General features: G+C 40.1%; 1 protein-coding gene across 8 annotated transcripts in view; it reads right to left on the reverse strand.

Moving 5' to 3' along the window:
• The window catches only part of DYNC1I1 (dynein cytoplasmic 1 intermediate chain 1), a 343,604-nt gene that overhangs the window by 53,151 nt on the left and 265,298 nt on the right, over positions 1–25,155 (reverse strand). For all 8 annotated transcript variants that reach the window (XM_060108140.1, XM_060108139.1, XM_060108137.1 and 5 more), the window contains one exon: positions 21,521–21,665. In XM_060108140.1, the coding sequence (XP_059964123.1) occupies positions 21,521–21,665 (145 nt within the window). The remainder of the gene's footprint in view (positions 1–21,520; positions 21,666–25,155) is intronic.

Here is a 25,155-nt window from a genome sequence, read left to right on the forward strand (position 1 = left end):
GAGGTCAGGACTCAGTGGGAAGCAGGGGACAGGTGTGAAAAGACTGTGGTGACAGGGTAGGTTGGAGCTAAGAAGGACAAGGATTTGGCTCAAAAATGTAAAAACAATAATAAGTTGGTAAAAAGAAAAGTCCCATTGAAGATACCACAGAGGAACAAGTAAACATCAAGCTAGCAGAAAGGTCAGATGAGACAAGCAAGGGGTCACGTGGCAGTATGTTTACAAAAATATACTTAGCATTACCTGCTATCACTGGTACAATACGCAGTTGAATGCAACTTCTATTATTACAATGATTACTACCATTATAGTCTTTACCACCATGATTGGGCTTCATCTGAATATTTCAGTGTAGTAGTGAATTGGGAGGGGAGTCCCATGAAGGGTTGCAAAAGTAAACATTCTGGTCACTCGAGATGCTACTACTGAATGTGGTAGAATGGTGAGAGTGTATATTAATAATTCAACCAACTAACGTTGAGATAAGAGAGATCTATGGGCTGAATCCAGGGGTTAATGTGGAACACAAGTATTGCTGGTAATCTGATGAAGTGGTAGCAGAGGTAGAACATGAGGTTGACCCTGTGGTTCAAAATCCTGAGGGGAAGGTGAGATGTCTTTACTGCCCAGTCTCACTCAGTATGACAACAAGCAAGAGGCAATGAGGCCCCACTTTATAAGCCATTGCCCCTGTCATTTCCAGAAGAAAGTCTACACTCTATCGCATGGCACCACAGACCGCCTTTCATCCCCGCTTTTTGCCTCAATTGCTACCCTTTCATTATTCCCTTCCAGTCACCTTGAACCCGCTGCTCCAGTTCAACTACACTTTAATATCCAAATAACAACAATGGCAACAATAACACTATTTAATAGTAATGACAGTACTGCTACTTCTTTCATAGTGTTTACCCTGTGCCTGGCACTGTTCTAAGAGCTTTATGTATACTAACTCATTTAATCTTCACAAGTACCCTATGAGATAGGTAGTATTTTAATCCCCATTGTATAGATAAATAAACTGCAGCACAGAGAGGTTAAATAACTTTCCTAAAGTCACACAGCTAGAGTGTCAACTATTCCATGCCTCTGACTTTGAATACTCTGTTCCTTTTGCTTGAATTCCCTTCCCTTTCTCCCTTTACCTAAGTCCTTCAAACCTCACCTTGGACGTCACCTACTTTGAGAAGCTTCTTTAGTGCATTTCCTTCTCTATCCCCTCCCCACTGCTTTAGTTTGAGTTAAGAATTTCTTTTATAAACTATGATTTAGAGAAGAGTTGAGCCCCCTTCTTTTGGAGAGAATCACTTCCCACAAGAGACAGACTTTCCCAGAGGTATCTTTAGAAAGAGTGTTCCTGCATGTAACAGTGAACCAAGGGACGACTGTCAGGCTTGTTCGGGAACCTCTTCCCTTGATCACTTGAAGAAATACTCACCACCTTGAGTGAAAGGGGTGGGTAAGGACACACACTCTGGTTGCCCCTCTCTTTGGATCATTCTTACAAACTAATTGGAATTCTAATCACCTACTTTGTAAGAAAAATATTAGGAGGCCACTCTACCCCTAGGATGGTTGCCTTAGATTTTTTCCCCAAAATTACAGTTGCTTAAATATTTCCTAATAGGATTTTTAGAGCTTAACCTCAGTTTTCTAATTATTATATTTATAAATTATGGTTATGAATTTTACTGCTCAAAACCACTAACTAAATATTTGCTCCAGTATGTCTTTAATGTACATCTTTAAAAGATCCAGGGATTATTCATCCATGTATTAATTCAATATTTTATTAAGTGCCTTAGCAGGTGCCAAGCCCTATGGGGATACAGATGGAATAACATGGGTCTACTCTCAAGGAGCTCACAGTCTTACAGAGAAAGGGTAGAAATTCTACACATACTAAATGGGACTCAGTGAGCAAGACAAAGCTGTTTTTATTGTTGCATTATCTACAATATAGCCACATTTAACATTTATTATAACACCTAATCATTTTTAACGAATCCATTTTAAAGGTAATAACCAATGTTTTTCCTTAGAAACAAAATTTTTCCAATTTCTTTTACTCATGAAAAATTGAAATGATCATTCCTCTCTAGTAGTTAGGAGGGGGGAAAAACCCAGCTAAGATAGTCATCTTATATTTTAACCCTGGCAGAGGATGTAAATGTGAAATAGGTGATATTTATTGATTTCACAGTATTGCTTGAAAATTGAAGATTATCTTTCAAATTTGTGCAGAGTCATCACCCTTCAGTCACTTAGAAAATTTTGTTCTCAGAGTCACTGCTTCGTTAAAAGCTTATAGAGGACTGAGACGTATGTAAACTGCTAGGACAGATTATACAATGTCAAGATACACTCGGAGGAAGTCAGTGATTTCCATCAATCAAATGTGTGCCCTGAAAGGTTCTTGGATGATTGCACCCCAGGGTGCTGTCCAGGATCCACATCAAATACCGACATACTGACACATGGGTTAAGTCAGGCCATACACCTGACCAGTCAACATAAAGGAATTGCATTTTAGAGACCAAAAGTTCTAGTGCAGGAAGGATTTAGAGAATATTATCAACACGAGTGGAAGAAACGAGCCCTTTGAGGTCTAAAGGAAGGGGCTGACCTGGCAAATACGCGAATAGTATCAAGAACCCAAATCCTTGTGAAGCTGTACCAGGACCAAAATAAATATTAACCCAATGTTTAATTGGAATCCACTGAAACTTTCTGAACTAGATGCAATGATAAAAAGTCCAAAGACTCAACTCATAACTTGTCCAGCCACTAAACTACAGTACAGGAAAAAAATTATCCTAAACCTCAGCAAACAGAAAAGCTGAGTGGAATAATGAATGTTTTAATCCAGCCAAGAGTTCATACTTTATTTCTAAGCATCAATTCCAGCATTTCTTGATGGATGGGAAATTTAATGTGCTAAGATACAATAAAAGGTAAGAGTTGATAGTCAATAGAATTTATTCGGGCAATGCTTTTTTTTGATTGTTTAGAAGGATCATCAAGGATAGACTTAAGTATACAGTTTTTTTACTGTTCTCTTAAAAACAGCTTGATATATTTAAAGAAGAATTTTCCAAGGGACTAATCAACATTATTGAAACAGCAAAGTCATGAAAGGAAATGAAAATGGCAAAATGACCTTGGAACAGGCAAAGATGTCGGGGCAATTTGAAGGAGCAGGTTTGGTGGTGATCATGGGCATAAAGACAGTGTAGGGGGCTTCCCTGCTGGCGCAGTGGTTGAGAGTCTTCCTGCTAATGCAGGGGACACGGGTTCGAGCCCTGGTCTGGGAGGATCCCACATGCCGCGGAGCAACTGGGCCCGTGAGCCACAACTACTGAGCCTGCGTGTCTGGAGCCTGTGCTCCGCAACAAGAGAGGCCGCGATAGTGAGAGGCCCGTGCACCGTGATGAAGAGTGGCCCCCGCTTGCCACAACTAGAGAAAGCCCTGGCACAGAAACCAACACAGCAAAAATAAATAAAATAAATTAATAAACTCCTACACCCAACATCTTCTAAAAGAAAAAAAAAAGACAGTGTAGGAGGTAAAACTGCAGTTTGGTAGGAAAAAAAAAAGGCAGAAGATAAACAGGATTGGAAAGGGGCAACACGGTCAAAGGTGGGTATCTGTGTTTTGCTTTTCCCCCAATAAGTTGGAGGGAAGGAGACGTCAGGCATATAGAGAAAAGGGACATGATGCTAACGGTGGGAATTCACATGGGAAGATCTCCCATGGGAGGCCTCCACATGGAGAGGTAGAGGACCTACACTCTGTATCTTCCAAGCCCTGTCCCACACCCCGGCTGGGACACATCTGATTGTTTGTTCTACTATTTATTTGGACTCTTCCGTATACTGCCTATACGGTAGCCAACCATAACAAAACTATTTACTACACATGGTTATATTTCTACGCTTTATCCATTGAGGCAAGGGTCATATAGTTTATTTCCTTTACCTCTCTTACAAGGGGTTAAAATATGTTGATAATTAAGGTGAGAAACAAAGCTCCTCTCACTATTAAAAATAGTTGCACTCCTATGCTTTAAAAAATGTGCCTTTAATTATATTGCCTTAAATTTCTGACCAAAAAACCCCCCAAAACCAAAAACCCTCCAATGCCTCTGTCACTAACATGCAATTACAATTGACCCTTGAACAACACAGGTTTGAACTGTGTGGGTCCATTTACACATGTTGCACCTGTATTTTCATTTTACAGATCTTTCAATTAACTAAGTGTGGGGAAAAGTTTGTGTTCAATTAGAGATCACAATATGTAGAATCTAAAGAACTAAGGTTTGAGTCCTGATTCTATCCAAACTTTCAGCTTTCTGCCCTTGGGTGAGTCATTTATCAAAAATTCCTTTTTTTGTTTTGTTTTGTTTTGAGGCAGAGATAGCAGTCCTCAGATTTTCAACTGTGAGAGGGGTGGGTGGACCTCACCCCCATGTTGTTCAAGGATCAACTGTACTTATTTTCTCTTAGTAAGGCAACTAAGCTAATGAAACTAGAAAGAATCGTTTAAACTTTTCAAGATTCTATAAGCAATGTGGCTATCTGGTGTTCATGAGCTAAATCACTCTTTGGGGGAATGTTTAGAAGCCCAAACCTCTAAAAATATGCCACATTATGTTCTTTCTTTAGCCTTTCCCCCAAATTTAAATAAAATCATACATAAAGTTAACGGGAATATTAGTTTTTCAAATCACAAAGAGTTGACAATGACTGCATTTTCCTCCAAATATACTTTTTAATTTAACTAAAATATTTCTAAAATCCTATGTAGAGGAATTTTATTTTTTAGTCTTGATCTTCAAAATCACAGCTTCTTCTAACAGTGTGTGAAGTGCTATTGTCTTTTTGGTAATCACATTACTTATGCAAAGTAAATTGATATGGACTTTGCTACAGGCATCAAGATTAGATTCATTTCACTCAGGGTGCTAATTCCAGCATCACATTCTCCCCTGGAATACAGATTTTCTTTGCTAATATTATCTTTGTGTTAGAAATATAAATTCTTGGTCAGTAGAATGTACAAAATGCATGTCTGTGTTGCCAAATTTCCCTGTTGTTTGGTTTTCCTTTAAACCTTTTTTTTGGGGGGGGATCCTTTATCAGCTACACAGTACTTATTTTTATGCACAAAGTATTATATTGAAGCCACTTTAAAAATCTGACTTAAGGATTCTTCCTTATGTTATTTAATTTGCAATCTGCTATGGTCTGAATGTATCCCCCCAAAATTCATATGTTGAAATCCTAATCCCCACACATGATGGTATTAGGAGGTGGGGCCTTTGGGAGGTGATTAGGTCGTGAGGGTGGAGCCCTTGTGAATGGGATTAGTGCCCTTCTAAAAGAGACCTCCACAGAGCTCCCCAGGCCCCTCCATCAGTGAGGACATTGTGCTGGCTATGAACCAGGAAGGAGACCTCACCAGAATGTGACCGTGCTGGCCCTTAATCTTGGGCTTTCCAGCTTCCAAAACCGTCAGAAGTAAATTTTTGTTGTTTATAAGCCACCCAGTCTGTGATATTTTGTTATAGCGGCCTGAATAGACTAAGACACGATCTTAAGTGTGAGGGTACCACTAACTCGATTATCGAGAAAGCCTCCACCATAACGTTCTTCACCTTTGTTTAAATGATTAAAGAAGTCTAAGTTATCCAATGAGTTTAAAATAAAGATTAGCAAGGTAACCATTATTGTCAGAAGGAACTAAAAAATAATTACCCATCTTATTTCTTTCTGAAAATTCTCATTGTCAACAAGAATTTTAAAAAAGCAAAAACCAAAAGCCTTGATTTCCAGTATTTTCAAAACAATATTTATATTTTCACTTTGCTCTTTTTATTAATATAAAGAAGGTTATGTTCAGGCATAGTCTTGCAAAAGTCACTAGTAATTTTAGGAGGTGTTGCTACCGTTTCCTTTAAATTTTATGTGTGTTCAGATTATGAAGAGGAGAAAGACCCTACCTAATGTTGTCAAGAGTACCAAGTGTAACCATTGTTCCCAGTACATCACCACAAAAGGTTATGATTAATTCGGGGTTTCAAATATGTTCACAGTACAAATCTCTGGGCAGAACACGTAAGGTACTAATTATATCACGAAACCTGGCTGGGAAGTGGGACAGTAGTTTTCGCTCTCCTACCTGAATCCTGAACTAGCTCTCTAGTCCCTAACACAACCTTGAAGAGAAAGGAGAGATTCCTGAAATAACTGAACTGCCCCCCCACGCCCCCTCCCCGGCTCTGCAGGATAGAGAATTTGAAACAGAACTTCACATTGGTTTAGAGCACAGCTCTTCAAATTTTAGCAGCATCGGGATCTCGTAGAGGGTTAATTACAACACAGATTACCAGGCCTCACTCCCAGCGTTTTTGATGCAAAGTTCTGGAGCGGGGCCCAGAGAGTTTGCATTTGTATTAAGTCCCAGCTAATGCTGATCAAGGGGCCACACTTTGAGAGCCCTTTGTTTAGAATTGTAGACAAGTGGTAGATCTCCCACTCCTGAATTTGTCAACCTGCTATGGTAAGTTGGGGACAGGTTGTGGACAGTTCTGAATGTCAGAGTCAGGAGGTTTTTAAAGACCTAAGAGATTCATCAACGACAATTTTCCACAATTCCTAGCATTCTTGTAAAACTGAAATTAGACATTGCCTGTGAAATGCATCTTTGATATTTAGCTCCAGCAGGTCCTCAAATTGGTGCAGTTCAGACATCCTCTGGGGTCAGGGCCCTGTCTCATCTCTCACAGGACCTGATCTAAACCTCCCCGCTCCCCCTGCCACATCCCAGTTCCCATCAGAGGTAAAAGTGTCTCTGACTTCACCAGAAAATAGGGACCTTCTGTCATTCTCTGCTTCCCCCTCCGCTACCATTACCTAAATCTATCCAGAAACCTGTTTTCTCCAGTCTTTCCGGTGCCCTGACTCTTCTCCACACCCCAACCCTTCATGGGCACCTGGTATCACCGTTCTCGATTTTTCAAACCATCCACTGTTGATCTATACATTTCAATGGCTCCTTCTCTTCAGGCCACAAACGTGCTCAAGTCTCTCAAAAAGAATAATAACCAAATCCTTCCTCGGCCCGGCCTTCCCTGCTGGCCACCACTGGATGCCCTTCAGTTCACAGCCGAATGGCTGGAAGAGCAGTCTGTCTTTTCGATGTCCACTGTCTTCCCTCCTCACTGTCCCCAAGGCTCCACTGAAATTGCTCACTGAGCTCCACGCCACCTTCCTCTTGCCTTGTTTATTTATTTATTTATTTTGCCGTACGCGGGCCTCTCACTGTTGTGGCCTCTCCCGTTGCGGAGCACAGGCTCCGGACGCGCAGGCTCAGCGGCCATGGCTCACGGGCCCAGCCGCTCCGCGGCATGTGGGATCTTCCCGGACCGGGGCACGAACCCACGTCCCCTGCATCGGCAGGCGACTCTCAACCACTGCGCCACCAGGGAAGCCCCCTCTTGCCTTTTTGATCTGGGTACTCCTCCTCATCCTGCAACATCATCAGCTCCAAGGTTACACCCTTGTCATCTTCCATCCACAGTCTATTCATAATTTTCTCCCTTGGAGTAAATGACTAACTGTATGCTGATCACTGTCATAGCTGTAGTTTTAACTCCACTCTTGCCCCTGAGCTGCTGTTTTTGCAATTACCTTTGAGAAAGTTTCAGGCGCCTCAGTTGGAGTGTGCCTCAGAATGCTAATTTTCTACCCCAACTGAAGCCTGCTGCTCCTCCTCTATTTCCTGTCTCAGTCAGTGGCGCCACCGTTCTTTCACTCAGATGCCAAAGGCAGAAACATCAGGATCGTCACTGATTCCCCTGTCAAGTCAGTTGGTCATTACGTGTGCTTGATTTTCTCTCTCAGACTTGTGTTCTCCTGCACAAGCTCACTGTTTCTGCCACTGCCAACATCATGGCTCTCACCGGGATGATCTAACTAGCCTTGTAACTGGATTTCCTGTCTCTAGGCTTAGTATGCTGGTGTGGAAAAGGACATGTTAGGGGGTCACACAAACCTGGGTTCGAATCCCAGTTTCCCCACTTTCTCACTGAGCACAGCAGGCAGGTTATTTAAGCTCTCTTATGCCTTTTTCCTCTATAAAATGGAATAACACTATCTACTCATAACTTTACTGTGAGGACTTTGTGGACTAAGGTATGTAACACTGTATGTAACATTTAGCACAATGCCTAGCACACACTATGACCTCAATAAATGTTGGTCCCTCCTCCCCGACCCCTCCAAATCATTTTCCATCAAAAACTCCCTAAAATTAAATTTTGATTCATTCACAAAATGACGTGTCACTGTTTATAAAATAAAAATAAATCTACACAATCAAGTATACACTGATCTTTCCAGCCTCACTGCATGTCATTTCCTAACTGGATACCTGCTTTCAGCCATTTAGGTGAAAATGGCTGCTCATTTGTTAATCCAGCTGCCAGGAATGCAACCTGGTCCATGGTTTGCCAGGTAAACTACTCCAATGAAGTTTCTGCTTCAGTGGGAAGCCTTCCCTGACTGTGGTTTAAAGATGAAACTTGGTGGGGGGAGGGCAATGTAATGTGTTTTAATCCTCTCTCCCTTCATGCTATCCTCACTAGAATTTGCAAAATTAGCATCCTGTTTGGAATTCAGTTTTTTCATCTTTCCTCCTCATTCTGGTGGTCTCTCTCATAGCATTTTCTAGAAATCTCTATTAGTACTTATTTCACCTGAACCAACCACTCACTGCTCCCCCTCTTTTCCAGATGTTTCCACCATGCCCTCCGTGTCTCATTCCATAGTAAAGTCATGTGCCTCCATTCTCAGCCTTCTCACTGAAAACTCCCTTGACTGCCTGTCTCAAACCCATCACCTCCCGTGCCATTTCCTCAAGTAGAAGCTGTTCATCATGGCGTATTCTATTTCACAACAGTGAGACAGACAGTCAGCTTCTTACTTGCTCTCCAGGGCTGTTTCATGGCTCTTCAGCCCTCCAGGAAAAAGTCCTGCTTCTTTTAAGCTCAGGCCACTTGTCTGTACCACCTTTTACCTCTTTTGATCTCTCTTCCTAATTCACTGAAGACTTTAGCACCTGGATCACCATCTTCTTCTCTATTCTTATTTTGCCATTATTATCCTGGCCCACTTCAAAGCACACAGCATACTAGAACCCTGACCTTTTATTTCCGTGACTACCTCATCTCCAGTGAACTACAACTTCACTGGACTTCAGCTACAGACATGACCACATCCTGGACCTTTTTTTCTTTTTTTTTTTTTAAATCACTTGCAATTATTTCAGTTGTGAAATGTTAAATCCAAACATCCCACTTTTTTTTTTTTTTTTTTTTTTTTGCGGTACACAGGCCTCTCACCGTTGTGGCCTCTCCCATTGTGGAGCACAGGCTCCGCACGCGCAGGCTCAGCGGCCATGGCTCACAGGCCCAGCCGCTCCGCAGCATGTGGGATCTTCTCGGACCGGGGCATGAACCCGTGTCCCCTGCATCGGCAGGCGGACTCTCAACCACTGCGCCACCAGGGAAGCCCACATCCCACTTTCTAACAATTTACTAATTCTCTTACCCAATTACCGTCTTCATAATGTTCTTTGATCTTATAGGGCCTTCCAACCCCCTAATCCCTTTACCTTCTTTTTTTTTTCTAATTTATTTATTTTTGGCTGTGTTGGGTCTTTGTTGCTGCACGCAGGCTTTCTCTAGTTGCGGCGATCAGGGGCTACTGTTCGCTGAGGTGTGTGGGCTTCTTATTGCAGTGCCTTCTCTTGTTGCGGAGCATGGGCTCTAGGCACGTGGGCTTCAGTAGTTGTGGCACACGGGCTTAGCTGCTCCACGGCATGTGGGATCTTCCCAAACCAGGGCTTGAACCCATGTCTCCTGCATCGGCAGGCGGATTCTTAACCACTGCTCCACCAGGGAAGTCCTACTTTCTTTCTCTTTTCATTTCCTTCCTGCTCCAGCTTAGAATCCTTAGTCTAACATCAAACACTGTCTTGTCCACATCTCCAAATCCTATATTCTGTTGTCCTTCCATCATATTATGGCAAGCCTCCAGCCCAGGGTCCAACTAACTGTCCATCTCATCCCTGTCCATATTTGTGCTGCCAAGCTCTCTCAGAGGAAGTCAGCCCTGAAGACTGATGCCACTGAAACATCTTGGTCTCCAACCCAACTGGGTCCTCCACACTGCCCGAGTCCATCTTTGTTTCCCTAATCAGCCCTTCCTGTTCTCTTCTGTGACCAACTGAAACCTGCTCCCTTCAGCACCTCCCTTCTGCTCCCTTCAGCACTTCCCACTCAGCAGAATACTTCATCTCCTACCTCACTGAGAAAACAGAATCAATCGAGAGTTCTCTCTGCTTTCATTCACCAAACCTACACACCTATGTATATTTGCCCCCATCCTTTCCTGTTCCTCTGTTACACCAGAAAAAGGTGTCACTGCTCAAATGTAAAACTCACCCCCTGCCTATGCTATGCATCCCATTCACTCCAACATTTTCGGGATCTTCTCTCTGCCTTATGCTTATAGGTTTTTTTCTACTCTTTTTCTTTACTGGCTCTTCCACAACAGCAATATCCTCAAGAGTCTCTACAGTCTTAAAAAAAGGAAAGAATAGAAAGAAGAAAAACCCTCTCTCCACTTTCCATCTTCCTCTCCCTGTAGCCAAGCTTCTGGATTTTTCTTCAGCACTTCCTGTTTTCCTCTCACTCCTTACCTCCTTAATCTGTGTTCCACTCTCAATGCACTCCAATGGGACTGTACTTGCCATGGGCACCAGTTGAGTTGCTAAATACAAGGGACATGTGGCAGTCTCGATGCTACTTCTCTGAAGTATTTGTTACTGTTGATCACTCCCTCCTCTTTTGCCTTCTTAGTTTTATTATAGAAAATTTCAAACATATTTAGAAATAGGATATCCAACTTCAATATTTATCAATACATGGCTCATCCTATTCATCTACAACCACAAGCTCTCCCCTTCCCAAAAGATTACTGTGAAGCAAATCCCTGACATCATGTAACTTCTTCTGTAAATATTTCTGTGTACCTCCTTAAAGGTCAAACCACTTAAAATGATCACAATATCATTATGACACCTAAAATAATAATTCATATTTATCAACAAATAGTCAGTCAATATTCACATTTCCCTAAAAGCCTTCTAATTTTTTAATGGGCTGTTTGCTTGAATCAAGATCTATACAGGATCCATATTTTGAGACTGGTTGAAATGTCTCAAGTTTTGTTTTGTTCTATTTTGTTTTGGCATATAGCTTCCACCTCTATTTTTTTCTTTTTCCTTGAAAAAAAATTTTTTGGTTTTGTTGCTGAAATGAGATCAGCTGTCTTACAGATTTCCCCAGTCTGGATTTGGCTGATTGCATCCCTGTGGTATTATTTAACATTTCACATCTGTATCTCCTATTGCCTCTAAATTCAGAGATCTGGTAGATTGATAAGATTCAGATTTGATCTGGGGGACAAGCCTACTTCAAAGGTGGTATTGTATACTTCCATAACTATGAAGGTGGTTTCTATTTTTAAGACGTTATCAGCAATAACCATTGCTTAGATCATTAGTGGTTGCAAAATGATAATATTCAAATCCTATCATTTCTTCTTCCCGTAATAGCTGGAATATGTCTATAAAGAAAAACTACTCCCATCAACTACTTAGTAACCCTGCAATACAAATCACAGAAAAAACAGAACAAATCTTTGACTCTTTCAGAATAAATGACTGATTCTTTCCTTTAGTTACTAGTGTTTTGTTTTTTAAAATAAATTATTTAATTATTTTTGGCTGCATTGGGTCTTCGTTGTTGGGTCTTTGTTGCTGCGTGCAGGCTTTCTCTAGTTGCAGTGAGCAGGGGCTACTCTTCGTTGTGGTGCATGGGCTTCTCATTGCAGTGGCTTCTCCTGTTGCAGAGCTCGGGCTCTAGGCACGCGGGCTCAGTAGTTGTGGCTCACAGGCTCTAGAGCGCAGCCTCAGTAGTTGTGGTGCATGGGCTTTAGTTGCTCCACGACATGTGGGATCTTCCCGGACCAGGGCTTGAACCCATGTTCCTTGCATTTGCAGGCAGATTCTCAACCACACCGCCACCAGGGAAGTCCCTAGTTATTAGTTTTTAAAATAATCAGTTGGTCTCCCTAATATTCTCCAAAGATGACCAATGAGGTTTTTTTTTTTCTTTTTTCAGTATCATTATGAACTCAATCTATTACTTATAGACAGTAAAAGCTTATTCAGCTTGGCTTCCAAACTCTTTGACAAGAAATTTATAGCATTTGCTAGCTTCCTTGCTTTCTATTAGGATGAAATAGTCCAAGCTCATTTTCTACATTTCCTGCTCCAGATCTAGAATCAGTAATTTCTTCCAGGATCTCTGGTTTCTTTTAGTGGAACTGGTATTTAGAAAGCACAATCTGGACCACAGAAGAATCATTGCTATTGGATTGGTCATTTGTTTCTAAACCTTTTTGGTAGATAGAGCTGTGAATATGTATTCTTTTGGATTTAGAGGTAACACACACCATGAGTTCTTACTGATAGGTCCAACTCAAATTTAGGATTATGACAGAGTTTTTACCTAACTTTGTGTATTTGCATCTCCTTTCAACCCTGCTGTTAATATGAATTCTCAATGACATCAACTCTCACAAACATCAACATCAAGATACAAATGCAACAGTATAAGAGAGAGTAACAATATGACCATCAGCAATATGAGTACTAGAAGTAGTTAAAGATTTTTGAGGGGAGTCCTTTTTATCCTTAAAATATATCTCTTTTGGAATGTATAGTCAAAAATGCAGGGTTTTGAAGTCATTTAGAATTGTCCCACACTGTAAGGTTCTGCATCCAATTTGAGCCACACTAAAGCTGATTTCATGTTACTTCAAAGAAAAAGAACCAATTGTAAAACTTATTTTGTTTTATAACTATGTAAAATATTTACATAGTTCCCAAACCAAACTGCCAAGGTATATTCAAAGAAGTATGGCTGTTCCTTTCAGCCTCCAGTCTTTAAGTAATAATTTGTGTGTGTGTGTGGTTCATCTTTCCAACTTTTAAAAATGTGTAAGTAGATATTTCATTTAGTGGAAGAGGCAAGATGGCAGAGTAGAAGGACTCGAGCTCAACTCCTCTCATGAAAACACCAAAATCACAGTTGACCACTATACAGCCATCAACAAAAAAGACTTGAACCTACCAAAAAAGATATTCTGCACATAAAGCCAAAGAAGAAGCCACAGTGAAATACTAGGAGGGGTGCTTTCACAGTATAATCAAATCTCATACCTGCCAGGTGGGCAATCCACAAACTGGAAAATAATTATATGGCAGAGGTTCTCCCACAGGAGTGAGAGTTCTGAGCCCCACATCGGGCTCCCCAGTCTGGGGGTCGGGCATCGGGAGGAGGAGCCCCCAGAGCATTTGGCTTTGAAGGCCAGCAGGGCTTGAGTGCAGGAGCTCCACGGGACTGGGGGAAACAGACACTCCACTCTTGGAGGGCACACACAAGGTTTCATGTGCACTGGGACCCAGGACAAAGTAGTGCCTTCATAGAAGCCTGGGCCAGACCTACCTATGGGTCTTAGAGGGTCTACTGGGGAGGCGAGGGTTGGCTGTGGCTCACTGGGGGGGCAAAGACACTGGTGGCGGAGGCCCCAGGGAATATTCATCTGCGTGAGCTCTCCTGGGGGTTACCATTTTGGCACCGAGACCTGGCCCCACCCAGCAGCCTGCAGGCTCCAGTGTAGGGATGCCTCAGGCCAAACAACCAACAGGGTGAGTACATCCATCCATCAGCAGACAGGCTGCCTAAAGTTGTCCTGAGCCAAAAGCCACCTATAAACACAAACACACCCCTTGACATGGCCCTGTCCCATCACCAGAGTGACAAGACCCAGCTCCACCTACCAGTGAGTAGGCACCAGGCCTTCCCACCAGGAAGCCTGCACAAGCCCCTGGACCAATCTCACCCACCAGGGGGCAGACACCAGAAGCAAGAAGAACTAAAACCCTGCAGCCTGAGGAACGGAGACCACAAACACAAAAAGTTAGGCACAATGAGACGGCAGAGAAATATGTTCCAGATGAAAGAACAAGATAAAGAAGAACAGCTAAATGAAGTGGAGATAGGCAACTACCTGAAAAAGAGTTCAGAGTAATGATAGTAAAGATGATCCAAGATCTTGGAAAAAGAATGGAGGCACAGACCGAGAGAATACAAGAAATGTTTAATAAAGAGCTGGAAGCTTTAAAGAACAAACAGAGATACAATAACCAAAATGAAAAATACACTAGAAGGAATCAATAGCAGAATAAATGAGGCAGAAGAACAAATAAGTGAGCTGGAAGACAGATTGGTGGAAATCACTGCTGCAAAACAGAATAAAGAAAAAAGAATTAAAAGAAATGAGGACAGTCTAAAAGACCTCTGGGGCAACATTAGATGCACCAATATTTGCATTATAGGGGGCCCGAAAGGAGAGGGGGAAAAAAGACCTGAGAAAATATTGGGAGAGAAAATAGCTGAAAACTTCCCTAACATGGAAAAGGAAACAGTCACCCAAGTCCAAAAAGTGCAGAGAGTCCCAGACAGGATAAACGCAAGGAGGAACACACTGAGACAAACAGTAATCAAACTGACAAAAATTAAAGACAAAGAAAAAATATTAAAAGCAACAAGGGAAAAGTGACAAATAACATACAAGGGAACTCCCATAAGGTTATTAGCTGATTTCTCAGCAGAAAATCTGCAGGCCAGAAGGGAGTGGCACAATATATTTAAAGTGATGAAAGGGAACTTCCCTGGTGGTGCAATGGTTAAGAATTCGCCTGCTAATGCAGGGGACATGGGTTTGAGCCCTCGTCCGGGAAGATCCCACATGCCGTGGAGCAACTAAGCCCGTGCACCACAACTACTGAGCCTGCATGCCACAACTACTGAAGCCTGCTTGCCTAGAGCCCATGCTCCGCAATAGGAGAAGCCACTGCAATGAGAAGCCTGTGCACCACAATGAAGGGTAGCCCCCGCTTGCTGCAACTAGAGAAAGCCTGCGTGCAGCAACGATGACCCAATGCAGCCAAAAATAAATTAATTAAATAAATTTTAAAAAAAATAAAGTGATGAAAGGGAAAAACCTACAAGCAAGAATACTCTACCCATCAAAGCTCTCACTCAGATTTAACAGAGAAATCAACAGCTTTACAGACAAGCAAAAGCTAACAGAATTCAGCACAACCAGACCAGCTTTGCAACAAATGCTAGAACAACTTCTCTAGGCAGAAAAGAAAAGGCCATAACTAGAAACAAGAAAATTATGAACAGGAAAGCTCACCAGTAAGGGCAAATATACAGTAAAAGTAGGAAATCATCCACACACAAATATGATATCAAAACCAGCAATCCTGAGAAGAGAAAACAAATGTGGGATATTGGAAATGCATTTGAAATTAAGAGACCAGCTACTTAAAACAACCTTGTATATACATAGACTGCTATATCAAAACCTCATGGTAACCACAAACCAAAAATCTACAATAGATACACACACACGAAAAATGAAAAAGCAATCCAAACACAACAGTCATCAAATCACAAAAGAGAACAAAAGAGGAAGGGAAGAAAAAAGACCTACAAAAACAAATCCAAAACAATTAACAAAATGGCAATAAGAACATACATATCGATAATTACCTTAAACATAAACGAATAAGTGCTCCAACCAAAAGACATAGACTGGCTGAATGAATACAAAAACAAGACCCATATATGTGCTGTCTATAAGAGACCCACTTCAGATCTAGGGACACATAGAGAGTGAAAGTGAGGGGATGGAAAAAGGTATTCCATGCAAATGAAAATCAAAAGAAAGCTAGAGTAGCAATACTCATATTAGACAAAATAGACTTTAAAATAAAGACTGTTACAAGAGACAAAGAAGGATACTACATAATGATCAAGTGATCAATCCAAGAAGATGATGTAATAATTGTAAATTGTAAATACATATGCACCCAACATAAGACCACCTCAATATATAAGCCAAATGCTAACAGCCATAAATGGGAAAGTCGAGAGTAAGACAATAATACTGGGGGACTTTAACTCCCCACTTACATCAATGGACAGATCATCCAGACACAAAATCAATAAGGCAACACAGGCCTTAAATGCCACATTAGACCAGATGGACTTGATATTTATAGAGCATTCCATGCAAAAGCAGCAGAATACACATTCTTCCAAGTGCACGTGGAATATTCTCTAGGATAGATCAAATGCTGGGCCATAAAGCAAGCCTTGATAAATTTAAGAAAACTGAAATCATATCAAGCATCTTTTCTGACTGCAATGCTATGAGATTAGAAATCAACTACAAGAAAAAAAACTGTAAAAACCACAAACACACGGAGGCTAAACAATATGCTACTAAACAACCAATGGATCACTGAAGAAATCAAAGAGGAAATTTTAAAAAATACCTAGAGACAAATGACAATGAAAACACAACAATCCAAAACTTATGGGATGTGGCAAAAGCAGTTCTCAAAAGGGAAGTTTATAGCCATACAATCTTACCTCAGGAAACAAGAAAAATCCCAAATAAACAATCTAACCTTACACCTAAAGCAACTAGAGAAAGAAGAATAAGCAAAACTCAAAGTTAGTAGAAGGAAAGAAATCATAAATATCAGAGCAGAAATAAATTAAATAGAGATGAAGAAAACAACAGAAAAGATCAGTGAAACTAAAAGATGGTTCTTTGAAAAAATAAACAACATTGACAAACCTTTAGCCAGAATCATCAAGAAAAAAAGAGGGCTCAAATCAATAACATTAGAAATGAAAAAGGACAAGTTACAGCTGACATCACAGAAATACAAAGGATCATAAAAGACTACTACAAGCAACTATATGCCAATAAAATGTACAACCTAGAAGAAATGGGCAAATTCTTAGAAAGGTACAATCTCCCAAACTGAACCAAGAATAGAAAATATGAATACACCAATCACAAGCACTGAAATTGAAACTGTGATTTTAAAACTCCCAACAACCAAAACTCCAGGACCAGATGGCTTCACAGGCGAATTCTATCAAACATTTAGAGAAGAGTTAACACCTATACTTCTGAAACTATTCCAAAATATTGCAGGGGAAGGAACACTCTCAAACTCATTCTATGAGGTATCACCCTGATACCAAAACCAGACAAAGATATCACAAAAAAAAGAGACTTATAGGCCAATATCACTAATGAACATAGATGCAAAAATCCTCAACAAAATATTACTAGCAAACCGAATCCAACAATACATTAAAAGGATCATACACCATAATCAAGTGGGATTTATCCCAGGGGTGCAAGGATTTTTCAATATCTGCAAATCAATCAGTGTGATGCACCACACTAACAAACTGAAGAATAAAAACCATATGATCATCTCAATAGAAGCAGAAAATGGTTTTGACAAAATTCAGCACCCATTAACGAAAAAAAGCCTCCAGAAAGTGGGCACAAAGGGAACCTACCTCAACATAATAAAGGCCATATATGACAAACCCACAGGTAACATCATACTCAATGGTGAAAAGCTGAAAGCATTTCCTCTAAGATCAGGAACAAGACAAGAATGTTCACTCTTACCACTTTTATTCAACATAGCTTTGGAAGTCCTCTAATCACAGGAATCAGAGAAGAAAAAGTAATAAAAGGAATCCAAATTTGAAAAGAAGTAAAACTGTCACCGTTTGCAGATGACATGATACTATATACAGAAAATCCTAAAGATGCTACCAGAGAACTACTAGAGCTCATAAACAAACTTGGTAAAGTTGCAGGATACAAAATTAATACATGGAAATCTCTTGCATTTCTATACACTAACAACAAAAGATCAGAAAGAGACATTAAGGGAACAATCCCATTTACCACTGCATCAAAAATAATAAAATACCTAGGAATAAACCTACCTAAGGAGGCAAAAGACCTGTACTTTGAAAACTATAAGATGCTGATGAAAGAAATTGAAGACGATACAAATAGATGGAAAGTTATACCAAGTTCTTGGATGGGAAGACTCAATATTGTCAAAATGACTATACTATCCAAGGCAATCTACAGATTCAATGCAATCCCTATTAAATTACCAATGGCATTTTTCATAGAACTAGAACAAACCTTTTTAAATTTGTATGGAAACCCATAAGATCCTGAATAGGCAAAGCAATCCTGAGAAAGAAAAACGGAGCTGGAGGAATCAGGCTCCCTGACTTCAGATTATACTACAAAGCTACAGCCATCAAAACAGTATGGTACTGGCACAAAAACAGATATACAGATAAGTGGAACAGGATAGAAAGCCCAAAAATAAACCCATGCACCTATGGTCAATTAATCTACGACAAAGGAAGCAAGAATATACAATGGAGAAAAGAGAGTCTCTTCAATAAGCGGTGCTGGGAAAACTGGACAGCTATGTGCAAAAGAATGAAATTAGAACACTCCCTAACACTGTACACAAAAATAACTCAAAATGGATTAAAGACCTAAATGTAAGACTGGATACTATAAAACTCTTAGAGGAAAACACAGGCAGAACACTCTTTGACATAAATCTCAGCAATATCTTTCTGGATCCACCTCCTAGAGTAATGAAAATAAAAACAAAAATAAACAAATGGGACCTAATGAAACTTAAAAGCTTTTACATAGCAAAGGAAACCATAAACAAAACAAAAAGACAACCCACAGAATGGGAGAAAATATTTGCAAACAAAGTGACCAACAAGGGATTAATCTCCAAAATATACAAATAGCTCATGCAGCTCAATATCAAAAAAAAAAAAAAAACCCAATCAACACAATCAAGAAGTGGGCAGAAGGTCAAAATAGACATTTCTCCAAAGAAGACATACAGATGCCCAAAAAGCACATGAAAAGATGCTCAACTTTGCTAATTATCATAGAAATGCAAATCAAAACTACAATGAGGTTATCACCTCACACTGGTCAGAATGGCCATCATCAAAGTCTACAGACAATAAATGCTGGAGAGGATGTGGAGAAAAGGGAACCCTCCTACACTGTTGGTGGGAATATAAATTGGTACAACCATTATGGAGTACAGTATGGAGGCTCCTTAAAAAACAAATACTAGAACTACCATATGATCTAGCAATCCCACTCATGGGCATATATCCGGAGAAAACCGTAATTTGAATAGAAACATGCACCCCAATGTTCACTGCAGCACTATTTACAGCAGCAAAGACATGGAGGCAGTCTAAATGTCCATCAACAGAGGAATGGATAAAGAAGATGTGGTACATATATACAATGGAATATTAGCCACAAAAAAGAATGAAATAATGCCATTTGCAGCAAGATGCGTGGACCGAGAGATTATTATACTAAGTGAAGTCAGAGAAATACAAATATCATATGATAATACTTATATGTGGAATCTAAAAAAATGACACAAATGAACTTATTTACAAAACAGAAACAGACTCACAGACTTCAAAAACAAATTTATGGTTACCAAAGGGGAAAGGTCGGGGGAGAGATAAATCAGGAGATTGGGATTAACGTGTACACACTACTTTATATAAAATAATCAACAAGGACCTATTGTATAGCCCAGCTCAATATTCTGTAATAACCCATATGGGAAAAGAATCTGAAAATGAACTGAATCACTTTGCTGTACACCTGAAACTAACAAAACATTGTAAATCAACTATAAAATAAAAATTAAATTTAAAAAATATATAAGTAAATATTAAATGGTGACAACATACTATTTATGTTTCTCATTTAAAAATACAGTGATCTCTATATTCTAGAGATCACTTCATAATAAGCATATGGACATCTTCATTTCTTTTCTACATCTGAATAGTACTCCTTCATGTGGATGTATCATGCTTTTGATTTGTCCAGTGTCCTACTGATGGACTTTTGGGTTTTTTCCAATGATTTGCTATTCAAGGCAGTCTTTGAACAAATATCCCTCTGCATAAGTCTTTTTCTTATTTATTGCTAGTACATCTTTGGCATAGAATCCTAGAAGCGGGAATTGCTCTGTCAATGAGCAAATATGCATTCATTATTTTTAGATATTGCCAAATTCCCCTCCATTAGTGTTGTACCATTTGCATTTCCAATGACAATGTATTAGAATGGTTGTTTTCTTTCGGTCTCCTCACAGAGTATGTTATCTTTTGGATTTGTGTCAATCTCATAGTTGAGGTTTCTCAGCTTGGTTTGAGTTTGAATTTCTAAGTGTTGTTGTTTTTCATACAGTTAAGAGCCAATTCTGTCATCTTGACACAGCCCTATCCATTAATACCCAGGAAGCCCTATACTCAAACAATTCTAACTTTTTCCTATTTCTTGGGTTGTTACTTTTTAATCTTTTTTTTCTACTTCCATTTCTCCTGTTTATTTCCTAAGTATTTCTCTTTCTCTGCATTGTGTTTTAGCATTTCTTTTAAAGTCCACTCCTTGGACTTAATCATCATTGTTCTGATTGCAACTAGGTCCGTATGAGCAGCCCAAAGCGCTCCCTCTGCTTCTGTCCCAATTATCAAACTGCGTAGTGAAGGTTGTGAATTGTGCCTCCCAGCCACCTTAAATACGACCTGTACATCGCTCCTCAGCAACATGCGCCTCCTTGGGTGTTCTCCACCGCAATGAATGCCACCACAGATCTCCAGTTGCCCCAGTCTTACACATGGGTTTTTTCCTGCTGACTCCCTCTCTCACCTTCCTTGTATCAAATCAATCACCAGTTTCTGTGGCTTTTACCTCATAAATGATTCTCAAATCCATCTACGTCTCTCCATTCCAAACTACTGATCTAAGCCATTGTCATTTCTTCCCTGGATTCCTGCACCTTCCTTCTAGGTGGCTTTTTCTAGTTTTTCTTGCTCCCAAACATGGTCAGAATTACTTGTGAAAACACAAATAGGATGGTGCCATTTACTAGCTTAAAAACCATCAAAAACTCAAAAAAAACCCAAAACCAAGAAACCCAAGTCCCAAGTCCTGTATTTCCATAGGTACAGATGTATGTGAGTAAGTACTGCAATGCTCTGGACACTCAACACTAACCTGATAGCAGAGGGTACCTGGGATGGAAGGCAATGAAGGCGATGTCATGGGCAGGCTTAGTATTGGTGAAGGAGGACTTGTTTTATCATTATTTGCATTGTTTGGATTTTTACAGAGTGTTCTCCAGTATTACTTATATATGTTAAAATAAATAAAATGGACTGAGAAAGTGAGGCTTAACTAGCTCTGAGGCAGGTCGGGTTCACCAGAGGTTGTACAAATTCCTAATGCCAGGTCTCCTGGAAGACACTTCAGGTTCCCTACTCCTCCCAGGGGACAAAATTGTCCTCCTCCCCTGTGTATTACCTGGGAATGTAAATCAAGGTTTTCTTACCTTTGTGGTCCACAGTTTGACGGTCCAGTCAAACGACGACGTGACAAACAGGTGTGAAAAGTCGATTGGGCCCACTGCCATGTGGCAGTTAATTCCTGTCACTGGCCCTTGGTGGCCTTCGAAGACTTCCCCAATACCTGCTTTGCTGCACAAAGACCACACAAGAGCAGAGTTTCAGTGACCTTCGCAAAGCACTGATTACTTTACAAAAACCAGGCTTCTTTCTGCGTGATTACTTCTCCATAATTTAGCACAGCCATAAACCATCAGAGATGAAACCACTTTCACAGTTACCCTGAGAGAAATAAATGCTATACTACTCTTGGTGATTAACAATATGGGGCGATACCATCTTTTTAATCTTCAGAATTTAATATCAAATTTTTATCATTTAATCCTTTTTCAGGAGTGCCTCAAAGCCCATCACTGTGGTTGCAGCTGCTTTGATGCAAAACACATACAGCCGGTCCTCTATAACCGCAGACGTGGAGCCCACGGTATGGAGGTCTGACTGTACTGAGCCGTTTTATAGAAGGGACTTGAGCATCCTCGGATTTTGGTACCTGCAGGGGCTTCTGGAACCAATTCCCCATGGATTTGGATACCAGGGGATGACTGTACACTCAGATCTCAGAGCTTTCATATTTATAATAAGATGATTCTACTCTTGTGGTGACTTTGACACAACTCCCATTTTAACTCCTTTCGGGGAGACTATTGGCTATAAAACTCCGTATATCCTTGAATACATGCATTTACCCTTTTGAGAAAAAGTTCTTAAAACTAAGCTGACGTACCTGAAAATGTAAAACTTTGTGGAAACGCTTGTCACCACAAAATAATAGGCAAAATAACTTAAATGTCATATGGAGAAAATGATGTTTTCACTGAAAGCAGAAGAGTAATTTACAAATCCACTAAATGTAAATTCCGTAAGGGCTGGTGCCTTGTTTAGCATGTAGTAAGTGCTCAGTAAACATTTGTTGAACAAAACAGCAAAGAAAGAGGCAAACTTATGCCTTTTTCCCCAACAGGAGCACATTTGAGAAATGGCGATACACAGTTTGAAAGTTATCTGCAGACATATATCATTTATTTAACTAAGCTGGGATTGTTCCCAGCCCCTGTTATCCCACAATAGTCTGCACACAATCACACCCAATTAGAAAATATACCAAAATGCTATATTTTAAAAATTCATGTGCACAAATACAAAGGGATTGTGGAATCTATATATTATGTCACAAAGAGTGAAAATGTATTAAGTTATTAAAGAATGCAGGCTTCTGGAGCACCAGTAAATGTCAGTGTGCTAAGCAAAATTTGAAATCACGAGCCAAGTGCTGCAGCATGTGTTCCATGTAACAGGCACTCAAAAATTATGCCTGGTGAAACTGCTAACAGCAGTTCCACACGTGATCATTTACATTTGCTCTAGAGAACATGAGGAACTGATCTTTGAAGTGGCCCCTGGTGAGACTCCATTTGCTCTTAACAGCATCCTGAAAGGCTTTATAGGGTGCAAAATAAAGAACTTATTTAATTTATGGAAGTGGATTTGCACCTTTTCCATGTGAGGTGAAACACAGAAATTTCACACCTCTCCCCTGTAGCCCTATATGACCCACTTAAGATCACTATGAAGCCCAATGCCTACAACTGTATTGAGATCTGTATTTTATATTTCAGATAGATGGACCAATGTAAAAAGCAAAATCAAGCTCATTGTAAAATGATCTGTGGTTTGTACCTTAGGTACCCTTCTTTTGAACCACAGTGCATCTTCTGATTGTGCTCGAAAAGGACAATAGCCACAGAGCAAAAATATTCACCGTGTAAATGGTTATTCACATTAGAGAAAAATTTTTTAAATCTGAAAGTTATCAATGAACATGTTCTATAGCCCTCACAGATAATTAAAGCCTTGGGTTAAGTCAACTGAACCTGTGCCCTGTCGATTCCAAAAAATATGTAGATAAACCTGTGAGTTTGTTTGGCCCAGTGTTGCTCTCTGTGCCTCTCTCATGCCACTTATGACATTCTACCTGTCTTGCAGACGTTTGTGTGCTTACCTTTCCCACCATCATCAGTTTCTTGAAGATAGGAACAGGTTTAAATGATGTCTGCATGCCTGGCAACATCTAGCAATGCACTTTGCTGAGAGTAGTTGTGCAGTGAACGTTTCCATGAATGAACAACTCTATCAGATCTTTCTATGCTTTCATAAAACTGATGTGTGGTTTTAGCCAATACTTATGAAGTAGGACTATTGGGCATGGAATTATGAGGCACATCTTCCTAGTCATCTTTTACTCATGTGAGCAGGGAAAATACTGCTTGTTTCTGTGGAGAGCACAGTAGGAACATCACAGCCTGTATTGTGTGAATGGAAAAATCATATAGCTGAGCTACGGATGCCTGTTATTTCTACAAATCACAAATACACCAGAGTATGAACTTGGAACAATTTCTGGTTCCTCATTCAATCTAAATAGCCTGTGATGAGTGCAAGAGATGAAAAATCAATTGAATTAGAACTATTAAAGTGAAAGAGAAATAACACACCAAGGTGAACACAATGAACCTTTCAAAAGCTGTGATTCCATTCATTAAGTCTTGCATGTAATTTTATAACCCAGTCTAAATTATTGAATTCCACTTTTTCCTGAGATTTTTCCAGGAGCACCTGCCAATCTCTCAATCAAGACAATTCTTATCACCTGGAATCTTCATTCTGCCTTATGTATCTCATACTATTTCAGCCTCTGATTGAGAGGAAGGGCCCTAAGGCACTTCTCTATATTATTTAGTTATTGTCCTTCTTTATTCCCCATGTAAATTTTTAACTCCTCACTTACTATGTGCCAGGCACCAGGCAGGAAACCAATGATGAAATGGAAATAGTAAGAGAAAAATGGCAGATGACTGAATAGTTGAAATATAATGTGATGAATGCTAATGTAGAAGTGATATGAAAATATATAAAATAACAAACCTACCTGACAGCTTGTAGTCCTATCCCATTTATTCTACTTTAATTTTCTCCATAGTACTTATCATCTTAAACCACATGTTTACCTGTTTACTAGTTTACTGTCATTCACCCTCAACCAGAATATGAACTCCAGGTCTGTTTTGTCCCTTACTGCATCCTTATGACATGATGGTGCCTGGCACATGGTAGGTTCTTAGGAAATATTCCTTGAAAGAATGAATGAATAAAGGGAATGAAAATGCTATGGAAACATAAAGAGGGAAATGATTTTCTTTGTCCAGGAGAGTCAGGAGAGGCTTCAGTGTGGAAAGACCTTTGTTCTGGCTCTTGAAGGGTGAGGAGGAATTAACCAGGCCAAGAAGGGAGAAACACCAGACCCAGCAGGAGAAACCGAATGTACAACCTCACAGAGGTGTGGTGGGATCAGCCGTACTGGGGGATGGGTGCGTGGCTGGAGCCTGAAGGCTGAGGCTGGGCAGGGGCAGGTAGTCAAGGGTAATCAAGAATCTTCTATGATACGCTAAGAAGCTTGGACTGTTTTCCTCAGGCAATGTGAACCATTAAAGGCTTACAAATGGCTAAAGGCTTACAAATGGCATCCTTAGAGCAGAAGGATGCTATAAAACAGTGAAGACATGAG

This window comes from Mesoplodon densirostris, chromosome 9 (assembly GCF_025265405.1).
Source record: "Mesoplodon densirostris isolate mMesDen1 chromosome 9, mMesDen1 primary haplotype, whole genome shotgun sequence".
In the NCBI taxonomy this organism is placed as follows: domain Eukaryota; kingdom Metazoa; phylum Chordata; class Mammalia; order Artiodactyla; family Ziphiidae; genus Mesoplodon; species Mesoplodon densirostris.